Source organism: Salvelinus fontinalis, chromosome 1 (genome assembly GCF_029448725.1).
Source record: "Salvelinus fontinalis isolate EN_2023a chromosome 1, ASM2944872v1, whole genome shotgun sequence".
Taxonomy (NCBI): domain Eukaryota; kingdom Metazoa; phylum Chordata; class Actinopteri; order Salmoniformes; family Salmonidae; genus Salvelinus; species Salvelinus fontinalis.
Genome location: NC_074665.1, coordinates 41619891 through 41640777, shown reverse-complemented (window position 1 = coordinate 41640777; position 20887 = coordinate 41619891). Strand labels below are relative to the sequence as shown.

The following is a 20887-nucleotide window of genomic DNA, read 5'->3' as shown; positions in this document are numbered from 1 at the left end:
GAGGAAAGAAAATTATGTGGATATATTGAAGCAACATCTCAAGACATCAGTCAGGAAGTTAAAGCTTGGTCACAAGTGGATCTTCCAAATGGACAATGACCCCAAACAAACTTCCAAAGTTGTGGCAAAATGGCTTAATGACAAAGTCAAGGTATTGGAGTGGCCATCACAAAGCCCTGACCTCAATCCTATAGAAAATCTGTGAGCAGAACTGAAAAAGCGTGTGCGAACAAGGAGGCCTAAACACCTGACCCAGTTACACCAGCTCTGTCAGGAGGAATGGGCCAACATTCACCCAACTTATTGTGGGAAGCTACCTGAAAAGTTTGACCTAAGTTAAACAATTTAAAGGCAATGCTACCAAATACTAATTGAGTGTATGTAAACTTCTGACCCACTGGGAATGTTATGAAAGAAATAAAAGCTGAAATAAATCATTCTCTCTACTATTATTCTGACATTTCACATTCTTAGAATAAAAAGTGGTGATCCTTCTTGGAAGGGCACTACTAATGTAACTATATGGCAGGACGCAGAGGGCAATCATTTTTGATGTCTCCCATTACTAAGGACTGGTGACGACGTAGTTACTCCTTCAGTGACAGAACACTGAGCCAATCACTGCACAACGTTCCTATTTTCTGCTGGCTCGCCTCCGCCACAGAAAGCACTGAGCTAGGCTGAAACACCTGCATTTTGGAGCTGCATAACTCAAGAAAACAAAACAGAGACCATGTTTGTATGCGACTTTATTAACTCAATGGTTTAAAAAAAAAAGAAAAGACATTTGCAAACTTAAATGTGACTCGTATTAATGCCAAAATAACATGCAAAACAGACATATATATTTATATATTTTATGCTAAAAATGTGGGCCACCTGGCATGAATGACAGATCTCACCTGCTGTTGTGGCTGAATGGAAGCAAGTCCCTGCAGCAATGTTCCAACATCTAGTGGAAAGTCTTCCCAGAAGAATTGAGGCTGTTATAGCAGCAAAAGGGGGACCAACTCCATATTAATGCCCATGATTTTGGAATGAGATGTTCGTCAAGCAGGTCTCCCCATCCTTTTGATCATGTAGTTTATCTGAGTATACAAGAAAGCTCAGGGCCCGCATCCACAAAGCTTCTCAGAGTAGAAAATTGGTCATAATACAGACATTTTACTCTTACTGTTATGGGTAAAAATAAAAGCTATACATAAAGCCTCTAAAACTCATAGTCCTACCTAGTCAACAGCGACCTCATGAGCTGTCCTAACCAGTTAAGAGTTACAAGCAGGTGTCTTGATAAGCGAGTCAGTGGTTCCTGCATCACATGCAATTGCTTTGGAGTTTTTCAAATTACATTTTGATATTTCTAAATGATCAATCCATAAATCTAGAGACTTACATGCAACAGTATCTCTTGCATTTTTGACAATGCTTTCACAAGAGGCCTATTTAACACATGCCTAAATACATATAACCACTAGGCTAATAAATAAAACATTTCTTTCCATTATTTGATAACCTACATCATGTTATCCCTTTGGAGCGAAACATCACATTGTTAAAAAAGATACCTAAATTGGGCTTATGTTAACTTCGATTGTGTTCGATGAAAATTATAGACCATTCAAACACTAGATGCAACATTGTATGCAACATCACTGGAAAGTGACTTGATGCCTACTGTGCCAAAGCGATTTAGAGTTGTTAAACGTGAGTGATGATGAGTGTGTTGATATAACAGTAATATTGTCAAAATTCCTCTTTTAAAAACCATCAGAATTGGATTTAAAAAAAACGTTATGTAAGCCTACATATTAGGCAATAATTAAGAGTAGGCAAAGTGATCGTATCAGGCAAAATTATATCAATTGTTTTACCATTTCAACAGATGTTGTACAGTCACATTAACCGTGGTTAGTTAATCCCCATTATTTGCAACTATGTCAATGAGCGTCATAACAATCTTTCCTTTGCGGTACCTCAAACTGTCGTGATTACCAGCTAAAATAAATCAAATTTATCTCAGAATGTTTATTTAACTAGGCAAGTTAGTTAAGAACAAATTCTTACTGACAATGATGGCCTACCACCCCGGCCAAACCCTCCCTTAACCCAGACGACAATGGGCCAATTGTGCGCCGCCCTATGGGACTCCTGATCACAGCCGGGGAATGAGCCAGGGTCTGTAGTGACGCCTCTAGCACTGCAATGCAGTGCCTTGGACTGCTGCGCCACTCGGAATAGAACAGGTGTAGACCTTGCCGTGAAATGCTTAGTTCATTTAGTAAATATTTTCTTAACCAACAACGCAGTTCACGAAATAGAGTTAAGGGCTTGTAAGTAAAGTAAAAATAAAAGTAACAAAATAACAAGGCTATATACGGGGGGTACCGGTACCGAGTCAATGTGCAGGGGTACAGTTTAGTCAAGGTAATTTGTACATGTAGATAGGGGGCAAAGAGGACTATGCATAGATAATAAACAGCGAGTAGCAGCAGTGTAAAAACAAAAGGGGGGGGGGGGGGGGGGGGGCAACAGTCCGGGTGGCCATTTGATAAATTGTTCAGCAGTCTTATGGCTAGTCTTCAAACAGGTTTTAACAAGATTCCAGGGACCTTTTCTGAAATGCTTTGTGGATAAAGGCCCTGGATATTTTTTTTTTTTACCCATATTTAACCCCTTTTGGGGGGGGAGCACTAAAGTACTTAAATACATTTTTAAACCGGTACCAGGTTACCTTCAGACGAGTCTTGTGAAGCTTGTGGCTGTTGTGGAGCAAAACAACCAGCATGTAGCCTATGTGTTCGTGAGCGCTTTCGATGGTGGGGTCATATTAATTAGTACCCTAAAGCGGTTAGTTCGTTTGGCACATTAGCGGTACTGACATCAGACAAGTCCCGTGGGGCTCAGTGTCAGCGAAAAGGGATTTCATGTCACCAAGGAGGAACATTTGTGGACACCCAAATGGGGTATTGGAGTGCTCAGTTATCAATGGCACCAGATGAATGTATTTCCCATACTGTATTCATTTTTAGGTTGCATCTAACAGCGTTTCATATCCTCTGCATAATTTGTGTGGGTTGAGTTGCTGTGGTGAATAGACTATTTTTGGAATCATCCTGGCTTTTGTGAATTTCAACCAATGTGAAGAAGACAACTCATAATACATGCAATTGATTTGTGAGTTTCTCTATTGAATGTAATAGCTGTATTATTACGGCATTACATGTAATAAAATTGTAGCTTATTGGCTCTAAATGGGGAGAACAACTGTTGATAAATGATTGACTTTTAAATCATAGATATTAATTCAAATGATTGGGGAAGAGGAAAACTGTCTAAAAAATATTTATTTTAAAATAATCATTATATATTTTCTTACATTCACAAATATTCATTGATGTTGGCATCCATTATTGCAATTGGTACAGACTCCTTTGGTATGGATTGTTTACAAGCTTATAGTGACATACCATGCTGAATCAACCAAAATCAATTAAGTCTTCTTCCTGAATTACGTCTTTCTGTCCCCTTCTCAACCAATCAGCAATCAGCTCCTTCACCTCCTTGCCAAAGTCTTCATGCAGTTCGCTAAATTCCACCTTGGGTCCTGACCCAGTCACTGACCACTCCCCTTGGGGTGAGGCTGGGACATTAATAGGCACAACATTTGCATTTCTCTTGGGCCAGAGTTTTGGAGACCTCTTATTGGTTGGTTTAGAGGAAATGGGAGGAATTTGTAGCATTTGATTTGTGCTAAAGCTATGCCCGGCTCCCACACCTGGCCCTAGGTACTGTGAAAGGGTGGCGGTCCCAGAGTTCAGCCAAATCAGCGACTGAGTTGGCCTCTCTGTGTTTGGGCCAGCCAGTGTAGACTGCTGGGATGGGTCATCAGGAAATGCTTTCATGGCCTCTGTGGAAGGAGGAAGGAGTGACTAAGAAAAAAGATGCGAGGACATTCATGGACACTTTTTCATCAAAACACCATTCATGGACACTTTTTCATTAAACACAGCTGAACATTGATGAAGGTGCTTTGCATATGTAAAACCATCACGTGTATAAGTAGCGGGAACCACTAACTCATAAGTACATTTCAACGCGGTCACCAATCCTGATCCTGTAGATATTTAGGACGTGCAGAGTTTTATTCCAGCCCAGCACTAAAACACTTGATTCAACTAAAATCGGGGACTTGATGATTAGTTGAATCCGGTTATTTACCTACTAGCTCTCAACGACCAAGCTTGACCACTTGTCTTCCAGCTACTCTCATGACCAGGCAAACACCTTGTTGATGTATCTACTCCTAATTATCTAGCTTGCCTAGTGCTGGAATGGAACAAAATCCTGCACCCATTCACCTTTGTACTGTTTCTCCAGATCCATGACCAGCGCGGCCAGGTAGCCGTGGTTGGCCGACAGCAGGGCCCTGATCCAGCTCTCCTGGCTGGGCTGGTCCTCTGCGGCTAGCTTGTAGGTGCGCAGGCCCGGTTCACCGCTCCACACCAGCGAAAAGGCAAACTGCTCTTCAGACTCGCACAGCTGCACTGAGCAGCCCTCCAAAACAATGACGCCAAGCAGGTCGCGGTGGTTGGCCCGGTCCTTGTAGAAGAGCAGGTTTGCCTTCAGCATGAACCAGCGCTTCTGATAGGAAGTGTTTCTCTCACCCTGTATGTAATGGTACAATGGGATGTTTAGTCAAAACAATCTGTTGTTCCAACAGGTCTGATGTCAGTATCAGTCAGGGGGTATGCAAATAGTTATTGTAGTTGAATCATTCTGAATTAAAAATAAATATGTACATAATTTTCTTTTCTTTAAATCTAGCACAAATGAATGTGCTCTGGAGAGAACATTTTACATATCTGGCATTAGTACTGTATTAAAAAATATCTTTATCATATAAAAAAAATACCAATAAAAACTAGTTTACTTTATGTGCAGGCCTGAATAGGCACTCTTCCCGTTCCAAGCTCAGCCTTCACAGTCAAATACGTGCGCCTGTGCAGTTTATTGCTCAATTGTCACTGAGGGGGTTTCGACTAGGCTGAACCGGGGTGCACCAGGTCATGGCCCGTCAAAGTTGCACTTCTGCTTTATCCCAACCGCTCCGAAAGACACACATACAGTGCCTTCAGAAAAGGACTTCACTTTTTCCACATTTTGTTGGGTTACAGCCTGAATTTTAAATGGATTAAATTGAGATTGTGTCACTGGCCTACTCACAATAAGATCAGGAGTAAAAATGTGCTTAACAATTCACATAAGTTGCATGGACTCACTCTGTGTGCAATATTAGTGTTTAACATGATTTTATGACTACCTCAGTTCTGTACCCCACACATATATTTATCTGTAAGGCACCTCAGTCAAGCACTGAATTTTAAACACAGATTCAACCACAAAAACCAGGAAGGTTTTCCAATGCCTCGCAAAGGGCACCCAATATATATATTGAATATCCCTTTGAGCATGGTGAAGTTATTAATTACACTTTGGATGGTGTATCAATACACCCAGTCACTACAAAGATACAGGCGTCCTTCCTTACTCAGTTGCCAGAGAGGAAGGAAACCACTTAGCGATTTCACCATGAGGCCAATGGTGACTTTAAAACAATTACTGCGTTTAATGGCTGTGATAGGAGAAAACTGAGGGTGGATCAACAACATTGTAGTTACTCTGCAATACTAACCTAAATTAAAGAGCGAAATTAAAGACTGTACAGAAAACAAATATTCCAAACATGTATCCTGTTTGCAATAAGGCACTTAAGTAAAACTGCAAACAAATTGGCAAATAAATTACCTTTATGTCCTGGATACAAAGCGTTATGATTGGTGCAAATCCCCAACATGACATCACAGAGTACCACCATATTTCCAAGCATGGTGGTGGCTGCATAATGTTATGGAAATACTTGTCATCGGCAAGGACTTGGGAGTAAAAAAAAAATAAACATTTGTGGAATAAAGCTAAGCACAGGCAAAATCCTAGAGGAAAACCTGGTTCAGTCTGCTTTCCAACAGACACATTCACCTTTCAGCAGGTCAATAACCTAAAACACAAGTCCAAATATACACTGGAGTTGCTTACCAAGACAACATTGAATGTTCTTAAATTGTTCTTAAAAGACTGAATGGCTGTCTAACAATGATCAACAACCAACTAGACATAGCTTGAATCTTTTTTTAAAGATAATGAGGAGATATTGTACAATCCAGGTGTGCAAAGCTCTTAGAGACTTACCAAGAAAGACAGCTGTAATCACTGCCAAATGTGATGTATTGTCTCAAGGGTGTGAATACCTATGTAAATTCGATATTTATGCATTTCATTTTCAACACATTTGCAAACATTTCTAAAAACAGGTTTTCATTTTGTCATTGGAATATGTTCCGGGATTCATCCAATTGAAATTCATCCAATGGAAACCAATGGAATATGTTCCGGGATTCATCCAATGGCATATACACCATATCAGTCACTGGCTTCAACGACGTCGTCCCCACAATGACCGTAGGTACAGATCCAAACCAGAAGCCATGGATTACAGGAAAAATCTTAGCTAAAGTCAAAGAGCTGCCGCTTTCAAGAAGCGGGACACTAATCCGGACACTTATAAGAAATCCTGCTATTCCCTCAGATGAACCATCAAACAGTCAATGCGTCAATACATGACTAAGATTGAAACCTACTACACCGGCTCTGACACTCGTCAGATATGACAAACTATTACGGACTACAAAGGGAAACCCAGCCATGAGCTGCCCAGGGACGCGAGCCTACTAGACGAGCTAAATGCCTTTAATGCTCACTTTGAGGCAAGCAAGACTGAAGCATGCATGAGAGCACCAGCTGTGCCGGACGACTGTGTGATCACGCTGTCCATAGCCGTTGTGAGCAAGACCTTTAAACAGGTCAACATTCACAAGACCGATGGGCCAGACAGCTTACCAGGACATGTACTCAGAGCATGTGCGGACCAACTGGCATATGTCTTCACTGACATTTTCAACCTCTCCCTGACCGAATCTGTAATACCTACATGTTTCAAGCAGACCACCATAGTCCCTGTGCCCAAGAAAGCGAAGGTAACCTGACTAAATGACTACGCCCCGTAGCACTCACGTCGGTGACCATAATGTGCTCTGAAAGGTTGGTCATGGCTCACATTACCATCATCCCAGAAACCCTATACCCACTCCAATTCGCATACCACCCCAACAGATGATGCAATCTCAATCACATTCCACACTGCCCTTTCCCACCTGGACAAAAGGAGCAACTATGTGAGAATGCTGTTCATTGACTACAGCTCAGAATTCAACACCATAATGCCCTCAAAGCTCATCACTAAGCTAAGAACCCTGAGATTAAATAACTCCCTCTGCAACTGGATCCTGGACTTGATGACTGGCCTCCCCCAGGTGGTATGGGTAGGCAACAACACATCTGCCACACTGATCCTCAACACGGGGGCCCCTCGGGGGTGCGTACTTAGTCCCCTCCTGTACTCCCTGTTCACCCACGACTGCGTGTCCAAACACGACTCCAACACTATCATTACGTTTGCTGACGACACAACAGTGGTAGGCCTGATCACCGACAACGATGAGACAGCCTATAGGGAGGTGGTCAGAGAACTGGCAGTGTGATGCCAGGACAACAACCCCTCCCTCAATGTGTGCAAGACAAAGGAGCTGATCGTGGACTACAGGAAAAGGAGGACCAAACACACCCCCATTCACATCGACAGGGCTGTAGTGGAACGAGACGAGAGTTTCAAGTTCCTTGGTGTCCACATCACCAACAAACTATTATGGTCCAAACACACCAAGAGAGTCGTGAAGAGGGCACAACACCTTGTCCCCCTCAGTAGACTGAAAAGATTTAGCATGGGTCCCCAGATCCTCAAAAAGTTCTACAGCTGCACCATCGAGAGCATCCTGACCGGTTGCATCACTGCCTGGTATGGGAACTGCTCGGCATCAGACTGTAAGGCGCTACAGAGGGTAGTGCGTATGGTGCGTATATCACCAACTACTTCTCAGATAGAGATCAGTGTGTCAAATCGGAGGGCCTGTTGTCCGGACCTCTGGCAGTCTCTATGGGGGAGCCACAGGGCTCAATTCTCGGGCCGACTCTTTTCTCTGTATATATCAATGATGTCGCTCTTGCTGCTGGTGATTCTCTAATCTACCTCTACGCAGACGACACCATTCTGTATACATCTGGCCCTTCTTTGGACACTGTGCTAACAAACCTCCAAACGAGCTTCAATGCCATACAACACTCCTTCCGAGGCCTCCAACTGCTTTAAAATGCAAGTAAAACTAAGTGCATGCTCTTCAACCGATTGCTGCCCGCACCCTCCCGCCTGACAAGTATCACTACTCTGGACGGTTCTGACTTAGAATATGTGGACAACTACAAATACCTAGGTGTCTGGTTAGACTGTAAACACTCCTTCCAGACTCACATTAAGCATCACCAATCCAAAATTAAATCTAGAATCGGCTTCCTATTTCACAACAAAGCCTCCTTCACTCATGCTGCCAAACATACCCTCCGTAAAACTGACTATCCTACCAATCCTTGACTTTGGCTGGTCCTCACTACATACTCGTCGCCAAACCCACCGGCTCCAGGTCATCTATAAGTCTATGCTAAGTAAAGCCCCACCTTACCTCAGCTCACTGGTACAAATAGCAACACCCACACGTAGCACACGGTCCAGCAGGTATATTTCACTGGTCATCCCCAAAGCCAACACTGCCTTTCCTTCCAGTTCTCTGCTGCCAATGACTGGAACGGATTGCAAAAATCACTGAAGCTGGAGTCTTATATCTCCCTCTCTAACTTTAAGCATCAGCTGTCAAAGCAGCTTACCGATCACTGCACTTGTACACAGCCAATCTGTAAATAGCACACCCAACTACGTCATCCCCATATTGTTATCTATACTCTTGCTCTTTGGCACCCCAGTATCTCTACTTGCACATCATCATCTGCACATTGATCACTCAATTGTAATTATTTCGCCTCTATGGCCTATTTATTGGCTTACCTCCCTACTCTTCTACATCTGCACACACTGTACATAGATTTTTCTATTGTGTTATTGACTGTGCATTTGTTTATGTGTAACTCTGTGTTGTTGTCGCACTGCTTTGCTTTATCTTAGCCAGGTCGCAGTTGTAAATGAGAACTTGTTCTCAACTGGCCTACCTGGTTAAATAAAGGTGAATAAAGGCCACTAACAATGAAAAGAAATGTCTTTAAAAATGGAAGGCAGTTGAGAGGAGGCAAGATCAGGTGGGACCATTCTAGCCAATGAGAGGGCAGACACGCATGTGAACAACAGGCACAACGGTTTCCACTAGTTACCACAGCCACAAAGTCAAATTGGCTATTTCGTTTAAAAAAATTATATAAACAAAAATGTGCTTTTTGGTTTCAATTTAAGGTTAGGGTTTGGCATAACACATTTTAAGATGTTAAGTTGTAGAAATAGGTGGACTTTATGACTGTGGCAACTAGTGACGACCAGGCACAACTCCAGTATAAAGTAATTTTTCTCAAAGTTACCAGGATGTCACGTGTCCGACTTACATCAATAGACTCTTAACAACCTAATCATTACGAAACTTCTATTCGATCAAATAAGCCATATATAATTCGACAATCTGACAAAAATTCCTCGCTTTATGAAAAAAAGCCACCTGCTGGAGAAGACAGATTTTGGGCACAGTTATCACCTCTCGCTTCGCATCTTCCTCTCTGGCATCACTGCTTGTGACTGCGTCTCATGTAACTCCTTCCCTGATAAATATTTTAGTCCCAGGAACCAATCTGCCGCATCCACAATAATGACCATCTTCTTGGACTTTCCCTCCACTTTAGCCGTCCCAATGATCACTGTTACCATTAAAAAAAAAAATCACAAAGTCCCCCTTTACATGTAACATCCTTGGATCCTGCTGGTAGAAGCCAACTCTGCAGTCTGCATTGAAGGCTTACCCAACACCATGGAGTCCTTAGGAGTACCTTTAGTTCCCTCCACCCCTTTGACAGCCTCTGCATATGAAATGCTCTGGACGACCCTGACAACTTCCTTATTTTTCGACCTCGTCAGGCACTCCAAAAATTTGCTACATGCTTTCCACCACAGTTGCAACACTTTACAGCTTCTTCAACAAAAAAAAAAAAATCACCATGAGCTTCTTTTCCACAACTTCTACATCTTGGATTCCTCCACCTGCAGACACTCTCTACATGTCCAAACATTCTACACAGTTTACACTGCAACTGCCTCAAAATAAAAGCTCTTACAGTAAAGTGCACATAGCCCAGCTTCATTCGGGTCAGGAGGGACTCCACATCAAAAAACAAGAATAGACCAGCTCTTCTCTTTCTTGCCATTGAGCCAACAATTCATCCTCCATGCATCAACCACTCCAAGAACACTCATCAGCTCCTCAATGCCCACTCCCTCCGAGACTCCAGCAATTACTCCCTTGACAGTTTATCTTCTCCTTAGCTCTGCATGGCCATCAATTCACCCGATACCCAATACACGCTTCCTCTGTTCAGCAGAAACACAAAAAAGCAAGACCAGCCCACTCCTCGTGACCCCTACCCCCACCGACTCCACACCTCTCTCTACCATCTTAAATACTTCTAACGGATTTGACAATTCAGTCCCCAATTCTCCTAGGATCCAGACTCACAACAGATATGAGGTATTCTCAACATTAGGAGTCTTCTTTCCAACCCTAACTTTGCTTCTTTTCCCATTATTTTGGACAGAGGTCCATTCTTCCTTATTTCCACTGCTATCCGATTCATATTCCACATCCCCCTCTGCCATCCTTCCTTAATCAGTGTGCCCTCATCTTCTCCTGATGTGCTATCATATTCCATTGTTTCCCATCTCTGAGCACACCTGCCCTAATATTTCATCATGCTTAGGGTCATGTATAGAAATGCAGGGCAGGCCATTATTTTGGCTACCATGGCTATGCTCCCATAGGATGAAAATGCACCTATCCACAGGGCTTGAGTGGTCACTGAAAGGTTTGATGATCATGAAAGCGATGTAAACCATATGCCATGGTCGTCTCTGTCACCAGATCTCAACCCAATTGAACACTTATGGGAGATCCTAGAGTGGCGCCTGAGACGCGGTTTCCACCACCATCAACAAAACACCAAATGTAAGAGTAAGAGTTGGAGACACTTGTGGAATCTATACCAAGGTGCATTGAAGATTTTCTGGCTCGTGCTGGCCCAATGCCCTATTAAGTCATGTTGGTGTTTCCTTTATTTTTGGCAGCTGCCTAAAGTTAAATCTAGACTTGGTTTCCTCTATCACCCCAGCTGCCAAACTAACATGATCATCCTACCCATGCTAGATTACGGAGACATCATTTATAGATGGGCAGGTAAGGGTGCTCTCGAGCAGCTAGATGTTCTTTACCATTCGGCCATCAGATTTGCCACCAATGCTCCTTATAGGACACATCACTGCACTCTATACTCCTCTGTAAACTGGTCATCTCTGTATACCCGTCGCAAGAACCACTGGTTGATGCTTATTTATAAAACCGTCTTATGCATCACTCCCCCCTATTTGAGATAGCTACTGCAGTCCTCATCCTCTACATACACCCGTTCTGCCAGTCACATTCTGTTAAAAGTCCCCAAAACACACAGATCCCTGGGTCGCTCCTCTTTTCAGTTTGCTGCAGCTGCGACTGGAACTGGAGTTTTATCTCAATCTCTTCATTCAAAGACTCAATCATGGACACTTTTACTGACAGTTGTGGCTGCTTTGTGTGATGTATTGTTGTCTCTACCTTCTTGGTCTTTGTGCTGTTGTCTGTGCCCAGTAATGTTTGTACCATGTTATGTTGCTACCATGTTGTTGTTTTGTGTTGCTGCCTTGCTATGTTGTTGTCTTAGGTCTCTCTTTATGTAGTGTTGTCTCTCTTGTTGTAATGTGTGTTTTGTCCTATATTTATATTGTATTTATTTATTTTTTCTAATCCCAGGCCCCGTCGCTGCAGGAGGCCTTTTGCCTTTTGGTAGGCAGTCATTGTAAATAAGAATTTGTTCTTAACTGACTTGCCTAGTTAAATAAAGGTCAAATAAAATTAAATTAAATTTAAAAAGTCACTTCGTTTTGCCCTGACTTCACCATTGGCTTTGAATGGGCATTTGATACACCTAATTTAGTCAATCTGCAATTAAAAAGCAAGGTTAACAAGCAAAGGATTGTGTTAGCTGAAATGATAGAATATACAAGTTAGTCTGTAAGACATGCAGAAAGGCGTGTTATCGGGTTACCTTTTTATACAGGTATCCTTCTTTGTCGACGGGTGAGCTGCACGACTGAAAGTGAGTGAGGATCTTCCCAGTAATCTTCATCTCAACACCATACTTTTACCATAGGAGTAGCTGAGTTGGGCTACATAAAAACAAGGAAGTTAGTAGGGCACCCACCACATCACTGCAGCACATTCTCTCACTGCGGACTTTAACTTGGCAAAAAAATATTCAAATGTTTTTGAATTATCGATTTTTTTTGTTGTCTAATGATTTAACGCCATTTGCGTTTGAACTTTGAGATTGTATTACAAAGTTCGCATACTTCATTGCTGTGATGGTGAATTGACGCATCTTTACGAATATTAGTCTTATTCAATATGCACAATCCGTAATTATTATATACAATTATAATGCTTTGTTGCAGCTATGGGGATGCGTAAAACAAAAACGCATAGGCTACTGTAGCGTTCATCATGAGAAATCCCCTTTACGTATTCTGCTTCCGCATTTTTAAAATAAAGGCAAATGGAAGTTTTGTAATATTATTGGGCTAAGAAGTCGAAGGCTACTTCTCTTCATCGAGAGGAACTCAGATGAGTATGCCTAGTAAAAGAGCATAGGGTAAATGGGGTTGCTTACTCACCTCTCTGTAGAATAACGTGTAAAGGCTCACCAGGTATTGGCTAGATGGGATACAGTTGTTGTCAAATTGACGTAAAAATAAAATGTTGCATTTTAGCTAACCCTAACCCTTTTCATAACCTTAACCTAATTCTCATAATCTGTTATGTTAATTATCCTAACCTGCTACAAAAAGTCCATTGTGACATAAACTGTATCCATTCTAGACAAAACCGTCCTACCAGCTCCTTGGGTGTTGTCAAACACTTCCTGGTAACTAAGGTGAGCGCTCAACTGAGCACATCGTCCAGGTCAGCGCCTCATAGGTAACATGGGCCACGCCCCTCAACTGTATGCTGATAAAGCCAGGGGTGTAAAGTCTTTAATAAGTAAAAATACTTTGAAGTACTTCTTAAGTCGTTTTTTGGGGTACCTATACTTTACTATATATATTTTTTACAACTTTTACTCCACTACATTGCTAAAGAAAATATATACTTTTTACTCCCATATTATTTTCCCCGACACCCAAAAGTACCTCTTACATTTGGAATGCTCTGGCAGGACAGCAATATGGACCAATTCACACACCTATCAATATAATGCGTTGTCATCTCTACTGCCCCAGATCTGGCTCAATCACTAAACACAAATATTGGGCTTGTAAATTATGTGTGTTGGAAGTGTGTCCTTGTCTGTCTGTAAAAAATAAAATGTTGCAATCTGGTTTGCTTAAATTTGATGTATTACTTTTACTCAAGTGTGACAATTGAGTACTTTTTCCACCACCATACATAAGTACATTTTAAAACCAGATACGTTTACTCAAGTAGTATTTTACTGGGTGACTCACTTTTACTTGAGTCATTTTCTTTTAAGGCATCTTTACTTTCACTCAAGTATGACCATTGGGTAATTTTTTTCACCACTGAAGCCAGCATTGGATTGAATGAACTCTATTCACAATGTCAGGTCACACTAGATCTGAGGTCATGTTGATAAGGGACTCCTTTGTCATGGGGATGTATACCCCATTGTCTTCTCTGTTGGTTTATGCAAATCTCATCAACCCCCATACAATATTGTTGTAGCCTATGAAATCATACTAGGTGTTTATCCTTTGAACTGTACAATTAGTTAATGATTTGTGATAGTTTCTGAATGTGTTGCAATTGCCTCAAATGCACACATAATGGAAATTACTTAGATGAAACTGCTTATGTTAATGTTGATTGCGGAAACAGTCATGGGAATGAATTCCATAGTGTTAAATGCCATGTACTATCCTCATGGGTTTGTAATAAAGTAAAGGCACATGCTTATCATGTGTCCATGTCATTGTCTGAGTAGTGACTGACCACCAAACACTATAAGGCTGTGTTTACACAGGCAGTCCAATGCTGATTTTTTTTTCTCACTATTTGAGCAAAAGCTGCCTGTGTAAACACAGCCTAAGAGTTGCACAATTCCCCACTCTAAAACTAGTGCTATTTTGTAACATGAGGTAGGCCTATCTTTATGCCGATTATAACGTTAGAGCATGACATTCTGAGATGAACACTAAAATAACCCTGTTCCTGTTTTGTCCCAACTAGCCACCAGACCAACTAAGCTAATTGATCAGTTCAATGATTGACTAAACTCAACACACCTGAGCCCTATACTAGCCTGCTCCGGGTCAGGCGAACGCCATTTATCCTGAAAGGTTGCGTCATCATCCGCTTCATTTGAGGAAAATGACGGATTAAATATTTTAATCCAATGTTTGTGTTAAATGGTAATGTTAATACCTATCAAATTTAGTAATGACAGAAAGCATTTGAAATTTCACGAGGTAAAACATTTTGTATGAATTAATACAATTATTGTATTGATAGGAGGGGGAAAAGGTGCTCATGCATTAATACGCACACCAAAACCGGCATTAACGATAATAAAATAAAGACCGCACTTCTAAAATACTTTTCACACCACAGCCTGCTGAATTTGCAAGCTGACCTTCATTTAATTTTGAAAATGAACAAATGAAAATGTGTCTGTTTCAGCATTCTCAACGAAGATTTCGACATGCACACGCAGTTATAAACCGTCTAGTAGGCAGGCGATCAATATCCACCGTCATTACGGAAACCATCTAGCGTAAGAACCAAACAGAAGCAAACAAACGGGGCGGGACCTACCTGAATTTGTCCAATAGAAAGTCTTGAGTTTTCCGTTTTCAAAACAGAAACAGCGTAATGATTACAGCCCTGGCTAGCTTTAGAAAACCATGAGTAGATCCAGCTTCATTCGTAGTATATCCGAAGAGGAAGAGAGGCCGAACTCGGAGGAAAATCTGTCTCTCTCTAGCAGGAGTTGGTTTTTCATTGTTTTGCCTACCAAGCAAGAAGTTTCATAATAATGACATTTTTTTATCATGCATATTCATGTCATGAGGCTAGTAGCATAGCATCTCTCTCCATTTAATACTGGCCGTTGATGTCAACAAACCACATCGAATATTAAGAAATAGATTACAATAATGAGCTGTATCCACCAAATCAAAGAAAGGATAGGCAGGAGCTAGACAGACCGTGCTGCTTCGTGAACGACGACTTCCATTGTTAGGGTAGAAAGACATGTCAGTATCTCCATACTCTTTGGTATACCAGGTAGGTTAAAAGAAAAATATTACATGCCTGAGTCACTACAGGACCTAGGTTGCCTACTCCTCTGCATTAGAGGTTGCAAGCCTGTTCAATTCATTCTATTTCTATGTTCTGACAGGTAGAAAGAGAGTCTTGCCCCAAGTCCTCAGTTTGCTCACTTCTCTCTTTAATCATCATGAACACAATGTTGTAATGCTAGATATTTGTCACACAACATCCAAGCCTTTCCTGTATGTGTACAGAGGAGATAAATGTTTCAGTGTACAAAACATTATTTTGTTGCTCACACCGTACTCTCTTATTCAAAAGCCAGTGATAAGAGGTTTGCCTATTGAATAATGAACACTCCAGTGGATCAAAGGTATGCCATCCACTAATGGTCAAAATACATGTTACCCATTGACTAAATCGATAACTTGAATAAACCAGCCAATCCACCCACGAGTATGACCCAATCACTTTACTTTTTCAGCACTGCAGATCTTATGTTAATTTCAGTACCACGCACTGCATGTGCATTCATATAGTCATTCATATGCACTGTATGTGCATTTATATAGTTTTTTCTCAAAAGATTGCTTTGAACGCCTAGTTCGACTGTTGATCTCTCCATGCCTGCTGCAGGTGTAAGGTCTCTCCGATGTGGATCTTCTGATGCCTCTTTAGGTTCTCCCCACGGCTGAAGCTCTTGCCGCACTGGCCGCAATAGTATGGCTTCTCCCCTGTGTGGACCCTTTTGTGCTTTTTGAGGTCCCCGGCCTGACTGAAACACCGACCGCACTGAAGGCAGCAGTAGGGTTTCTCGCCCGTGTGACAGCGCTGGTGGATACGCAGGTTCCCCACCCGGCTGAACGTCTTGCCGCACACAAAGCAGCTGTGCGGCTCATCCCTCCTGAAGTGTTGCCTATGGTGTTTCCTCCCGTCCCTGCTGTTTTTCCCAAACCCAAACCTCCTCCCGACGCTGTTGTGACTCGAGTGGACGAATACGAGTTCGTTATATGGTCCAGTGCTCACATGAGACTTGTGAGCATTCGTTGTTGGGTCGTAGCGTGTGGAATTGCAGCTTAAATCGACACAATCAAAGGTCTCCGGGATAGTCAACGGTTCGGGTGCTGAGCACTCGGTGGGCTCGGGTTCCGTCTTGATAACAGTCAGATTGATGCCAAGCTGGGTGTTTCCCTGTGAAGTGCTATCAAAGTCTGAGTGCGAGTCATTTTTCACACCCTGAGGCACGTGGACCAAAATGGCTTCATCTGATTGCTGTGCCACCCCCTCGTGATGCCCGGGTAAGGTTAAGGTAAAGTTACACTCTGTCTCATAGTGTGCTGTTTGATCCAGCTCCAGTGCATTGTACTCCTCCTCCTCCTGCCTTAGTCTCACAGTCTGTTCGAAGGTGAGCGCTGGTTTCTCATCTACCTGTGTGGGCTCTGGGCTGTCCTGCCCTAGACTAGGGCTCCAACCCTGCTCTGACAGTTTCTCGATGGCCGCTCTTCCATGGCCACCAGTTGCAGGAAATGTTGCAAGTTTAGCAGCTGCAAAACAAAACGATGAAAGGGTGAACTTGAGCAAGCAGCAGAAAATGCCATCTTGTTGATGTGATTATGTTGGCCAGCCACCCACCACCGAGACACTATCCTGACTCACCTGTGTTCTCTCTCTTCATCTTGTCCTGCATTTCCTGCAGTCTTCTCCTCAGACTCTCATTCTCTCTCTGAGTTCTGGCTGTTTTCTCTTGGTACTCTGACACAGTCTCTTTCACCACCTCCAGAACTTCATGCACTGCCACCGTCAGCAGCTTCGCCACACGGGCATTCAGACGCTCAATTTTGGACATCCTGAAAGGAACATAAACAGAGGAGTCTGCTGGTCTGGACCAAAAACTATTGCATTACTTTCATTTGATGATAAGCAAACAGTGCAGTGTCAATTCACCTGCCACTAGATATTGATAGGAGGGATTGACTGTTATTGAATGACATATTGAACAGCTTATTCAATTTGAACAGAAAGCTCAACCAATGAGAATGCTCATTGGTTGGTCACCCTCTTTGGTTGTACCTCTGTAGTGTAGTGTTGCACGGTATACTGAAACTTCGATACTAGAACATGAAAAATGGTTCGGTACTAGAATTTGTTGCTTTCTGTACTTCTGTCAAATGTGTCTCACGTCGTATAATGATTGAGAGGATGAAGTCTATCAGCGCAGCCGATGTCCCCTTCTGCAGTGAACGCACCGTTCATGCCTCTTACCTGCTCCATTTACTCATTGCTAGCTCCCCACTCATGTTGCACAGAAGTTACCACACTTGAATAATGCAACACGGCATGTAGAAACTGTTCACAAAACAATGTCCATACAGGCTAGAAACCTTCTACAATGCAAGAAAATACCGGTAGTTACCAGTTGTAATTGTAGGTTAACTTTCATTGCTAGCTTACAGCTGAAGCTAACATCAAACAATTCACAACCCTAGTACTTTGTGATATAATGCAAATCATTATGCAAAATATGCTGAATTCAAAGCGGTGTCACCAAAAACTTTATTAATCCACTTAATCGTCTCTGCATCACATCCAAAGATACTTTCCCACCATCTGTAACGTCTTCCTCAACTGACTATATGGGCATATTTTTTATTTAATTTCACCTTTATTTAACCAGGTAGGCCAGTTGAGAACAAGTTCTCATTTACAACTGCGACCTGGCCAAGATAAAGCAAAGCAGTGCGACACAAACAGAGTTACACATGGAATAAACAAACGTACAGTCAATAACAATAGAAAAAAAACTCTATATACAGTGTGTGCAAATGAGGTAAGATTAGGGAGGTAAGCAATAAATAGGCCATAGTGGCGAAGTAATTACAATTTACAGATTACCTATATGTCTCGTCATGAATGACTTCATTAATGGTTTTGATAAAATAAGAGATTGTAAATGTTTATCAGTACAATAAAATAAGTCACAAATGGGAGGGAAACAGATTGTCATCTGTAGCCACATTAAATAATTGTAAAAGTATTTTCTTAAAACTGCATTATTGGTTAAGGGCTTGTAAGTAAGCATTTCACTGTAAGGTCTACACCTGTTGTATTCGGCACATGTGACAAATACAATTGGATTTGAATAGTGAAAACAAGCACAATAACTCAATGTATGCACTTACTCATTGAATATGCTTTCACCTGTATTGTGAATAGGCCCTAGGCCATCTTGATTTACCATGTTTACCAATAGAGATTTACCATTCAAATACATGATTACCGTTATGTAGTTACATTGGTAAAAACAGTCAAATTAATTATGATTGTACAATTTATTAATTGATGCATACATGGCTGTCTCTGAAAAATGTTGACATCAAATTTAAAATGTAATGATATTGAACTCAAAAAGATATCCAACGATAAAACAGAGCAGTAACGTTAGCAGAGTTATCCGTCTGGATCAAGTGCCATGGTATCGAGTTACTAAACCTGGAATCGAAAGAAATTCTGGTATCGTGACAACACACTCTAGTGGTGGAAACCCAGTCAGTGAGTAGGATACACTTTGTGTATGACACTCAAGTTTACACAAAAAAAAATTCAAACAATAGATACCTCTCTTTGTTGACCCTTATCCGCCGACTAGGTGTCCAAAACAACAGACAAGTTTGTATGGGGAATGGGCTAGCCAGCTAACGTTAACGCGTTAGTTAGCACAATATAACACAGTCGCCAGGAAAACAACGTGTCCAACCTTTGGCTTACAACTTTTTAAAGTAATATTGATAAAATGTACATTGTAAACGAAATAATCTTCGTATGAATACAGGTTAACTAATTGAACTAAGGTTCATGTTTTGATAGAAAAAAAACACGCAGCAGCAGCCTCCAAGTATGACGCCCGCTATGAAGCAGGTAGGAATAAGGAAGTACTTCCAGGTCACGGATATTTTTCGATGAGGTTTATAAGCGGTTGGCATCCCAAAAAGGTTGCATTACCACCACCTACTAGACTGGAGTACAACTTCCTTAAACTTTGTTTAAAAATGTTTTTAAATAATAAAATAAACAAATAGTCTACACTTACTAAAACCCACTCCACTATTTAAAACCTGAAAGGATGGAAGCCTGAAAGGATGGAACACTACCACACAACACACCCTGTAACTCTTCTGACATCAAGTTTCGCACACCCAAATACCTCTCTGCAGCTGCCACCACCATTTTTCTGTGACTTACATTCCATTCCTGCAGTACAGTTGATAACCATTGCTATAAATGAAAAAAATGGAATCTTACTGAAACATATAACTCTTTTGGCCTATCACTTTGTACTGGTACAGCTCTACTACTCACACCACCCCTCTCAGGATCTCTCCCCTTGACTCATCTTCCTCTACTTTCTTCACTGGCTCAGCATACGACAACTTCTGCAGTACTCTAACCCTGGAAACCTCAACCTGCCTCTCTCGCACCGGACATTTCTGATCCCCAGCCCCATGGGCACCCCTACAATTAAAATATACCACTACTTTCCCCAATGCTACACATTCTTTTGTCTCATGCCCTTCTGCACACTTCTCACACCTAGGAACCTCCCTCCTACAGACTGCTGCCACATGCCTATGAGCTTAACACCTGTAACAACGTAATGTATTCGGCACAAAAGCTTGTACGAGATAACTTATATATCCTAACATCACTTTGTTGGTCAAAGACTCAACATCAAAACTCAAAAGGACAGACAATGACTCTTTTGTTTCACCACTCACACCACCCTGTCTGCGTCGCACCAAATGATGAGTGTCACAAAAACAGGTCACAGATTTTCTTCTTCTTTAAATTTGTATTGGTGGATCGCAACTAACTGAAAGGTGCATACACCACCACCTACTGTACGGGAGTGTGAGGATGATCACAGACTCCCAATGTAACAGGGTTGGTTATGTTTCCACTTGCCTCTAAAGAAATGTGTATTTAATGTTCAAGCATTCTTATTGGTTAGTTCAACTCTGATGACAATAAGGTGTGTTGTGATTGGCCCCGCTTGCAGATAGGGGGAGATCGCGAACGTCAGGTCTTCCCAGTAGGAAATGTGATGCAAGGGGTAGGTCACGTTCTGAATACTGTTTTCTATTTTCTATTTTACAATGTGTACAAGTTTGCTGTACGTTACTGATTTATACATGTGTGGGTATATGGTACCTGTTAGGGATTGAGGGGCTTTCTGGGATGTGCATTGGCATATGATTGCTGTAAATAAGTGTGTTAGCTAGCATACACCGATGTCATTGTCACAT

At 41.8% G+C, this 20887-nt stretch overlaps 2 protein-coding genes across 5 annotated transcripts; both read right to left on the bottom strand.

The window, feature by feature from the left end:
- Positions 1 to 3326: 3326 nt before the first annotated feature.
- LOC129854529 (sesquipedalian-1-like) lies at positions 3327 to 15656 on the bottom strand. 3 transcript variants are annotated; one of them, XM_055921720.1, is made up of 4 exons: positions 15132 to 15656; positions 12349 to 12469; positions 4359 to 4665; positions 3327 to 3907 (listed from the first exon to the last, which is right to left on the bottom strand). In XM_055921720.1, exons 2-4 carry the CDS (start codon positions 12427 to 12429, stop codon positions 3477 to 3479), a joined length of 819 nt encoding a protein of 272 aa, XP_055777695.1. In that variant the 5' UTR covers positions 12430 to 12469; positions 15132 to 15656; the 3' UTR covers positions 3327 to 3476. The 3 variants fall into 3 exon arrangements, with proteins under 3 accessions (XP_055777695.1, XP_055777679.1, XP_055777687.1); XM_055921704.1 differs by lacking the exon at positions 15132 to 15656 and adding an exon at positions 12974 to 13264; XM_055921712.1 differs by lacking the exon at positions 15132 to 15656 and adding an exon at positions 12653 to 12707.
- An 88-nt stretch (positions 15657 to 15744) lies between these two features.
- On the bottom strand, positions 15745 to 19623 carry LOC129854525 (zinc finger protein 250-like). Of its 2 annotated transcripts, XM_055921686.1 has the most exons (3): positions 19203 to 19622; positions 17244 to 17434; positions 15745 to 17131 (listed from the first exon to the last, which is right to left on the bottom strand). In XM_055921686.1, the coding sequence occupies exons 2-3, from the start codon at positions 17431 to 17433 to the stop codon at positions 16188 to 16190; spliced, it is 1134 nt and encodes a 377-aa protein (XP_055777661.1). In that variant the 5' UTR covers position 17434; positions 19203 to 19622; the 3' UTR covers positions 15745 to 16187. The 2 variants fall into 2 exon arrangements, with proteins under 2 accessions (XP_055777661.1, XP_055777672.1); XM_055921697.1 differs by having other exon boundaries at positions 17244 to 19623.
- Positions 19624 to 20887: the final 1264 nt, after the last annotated feature.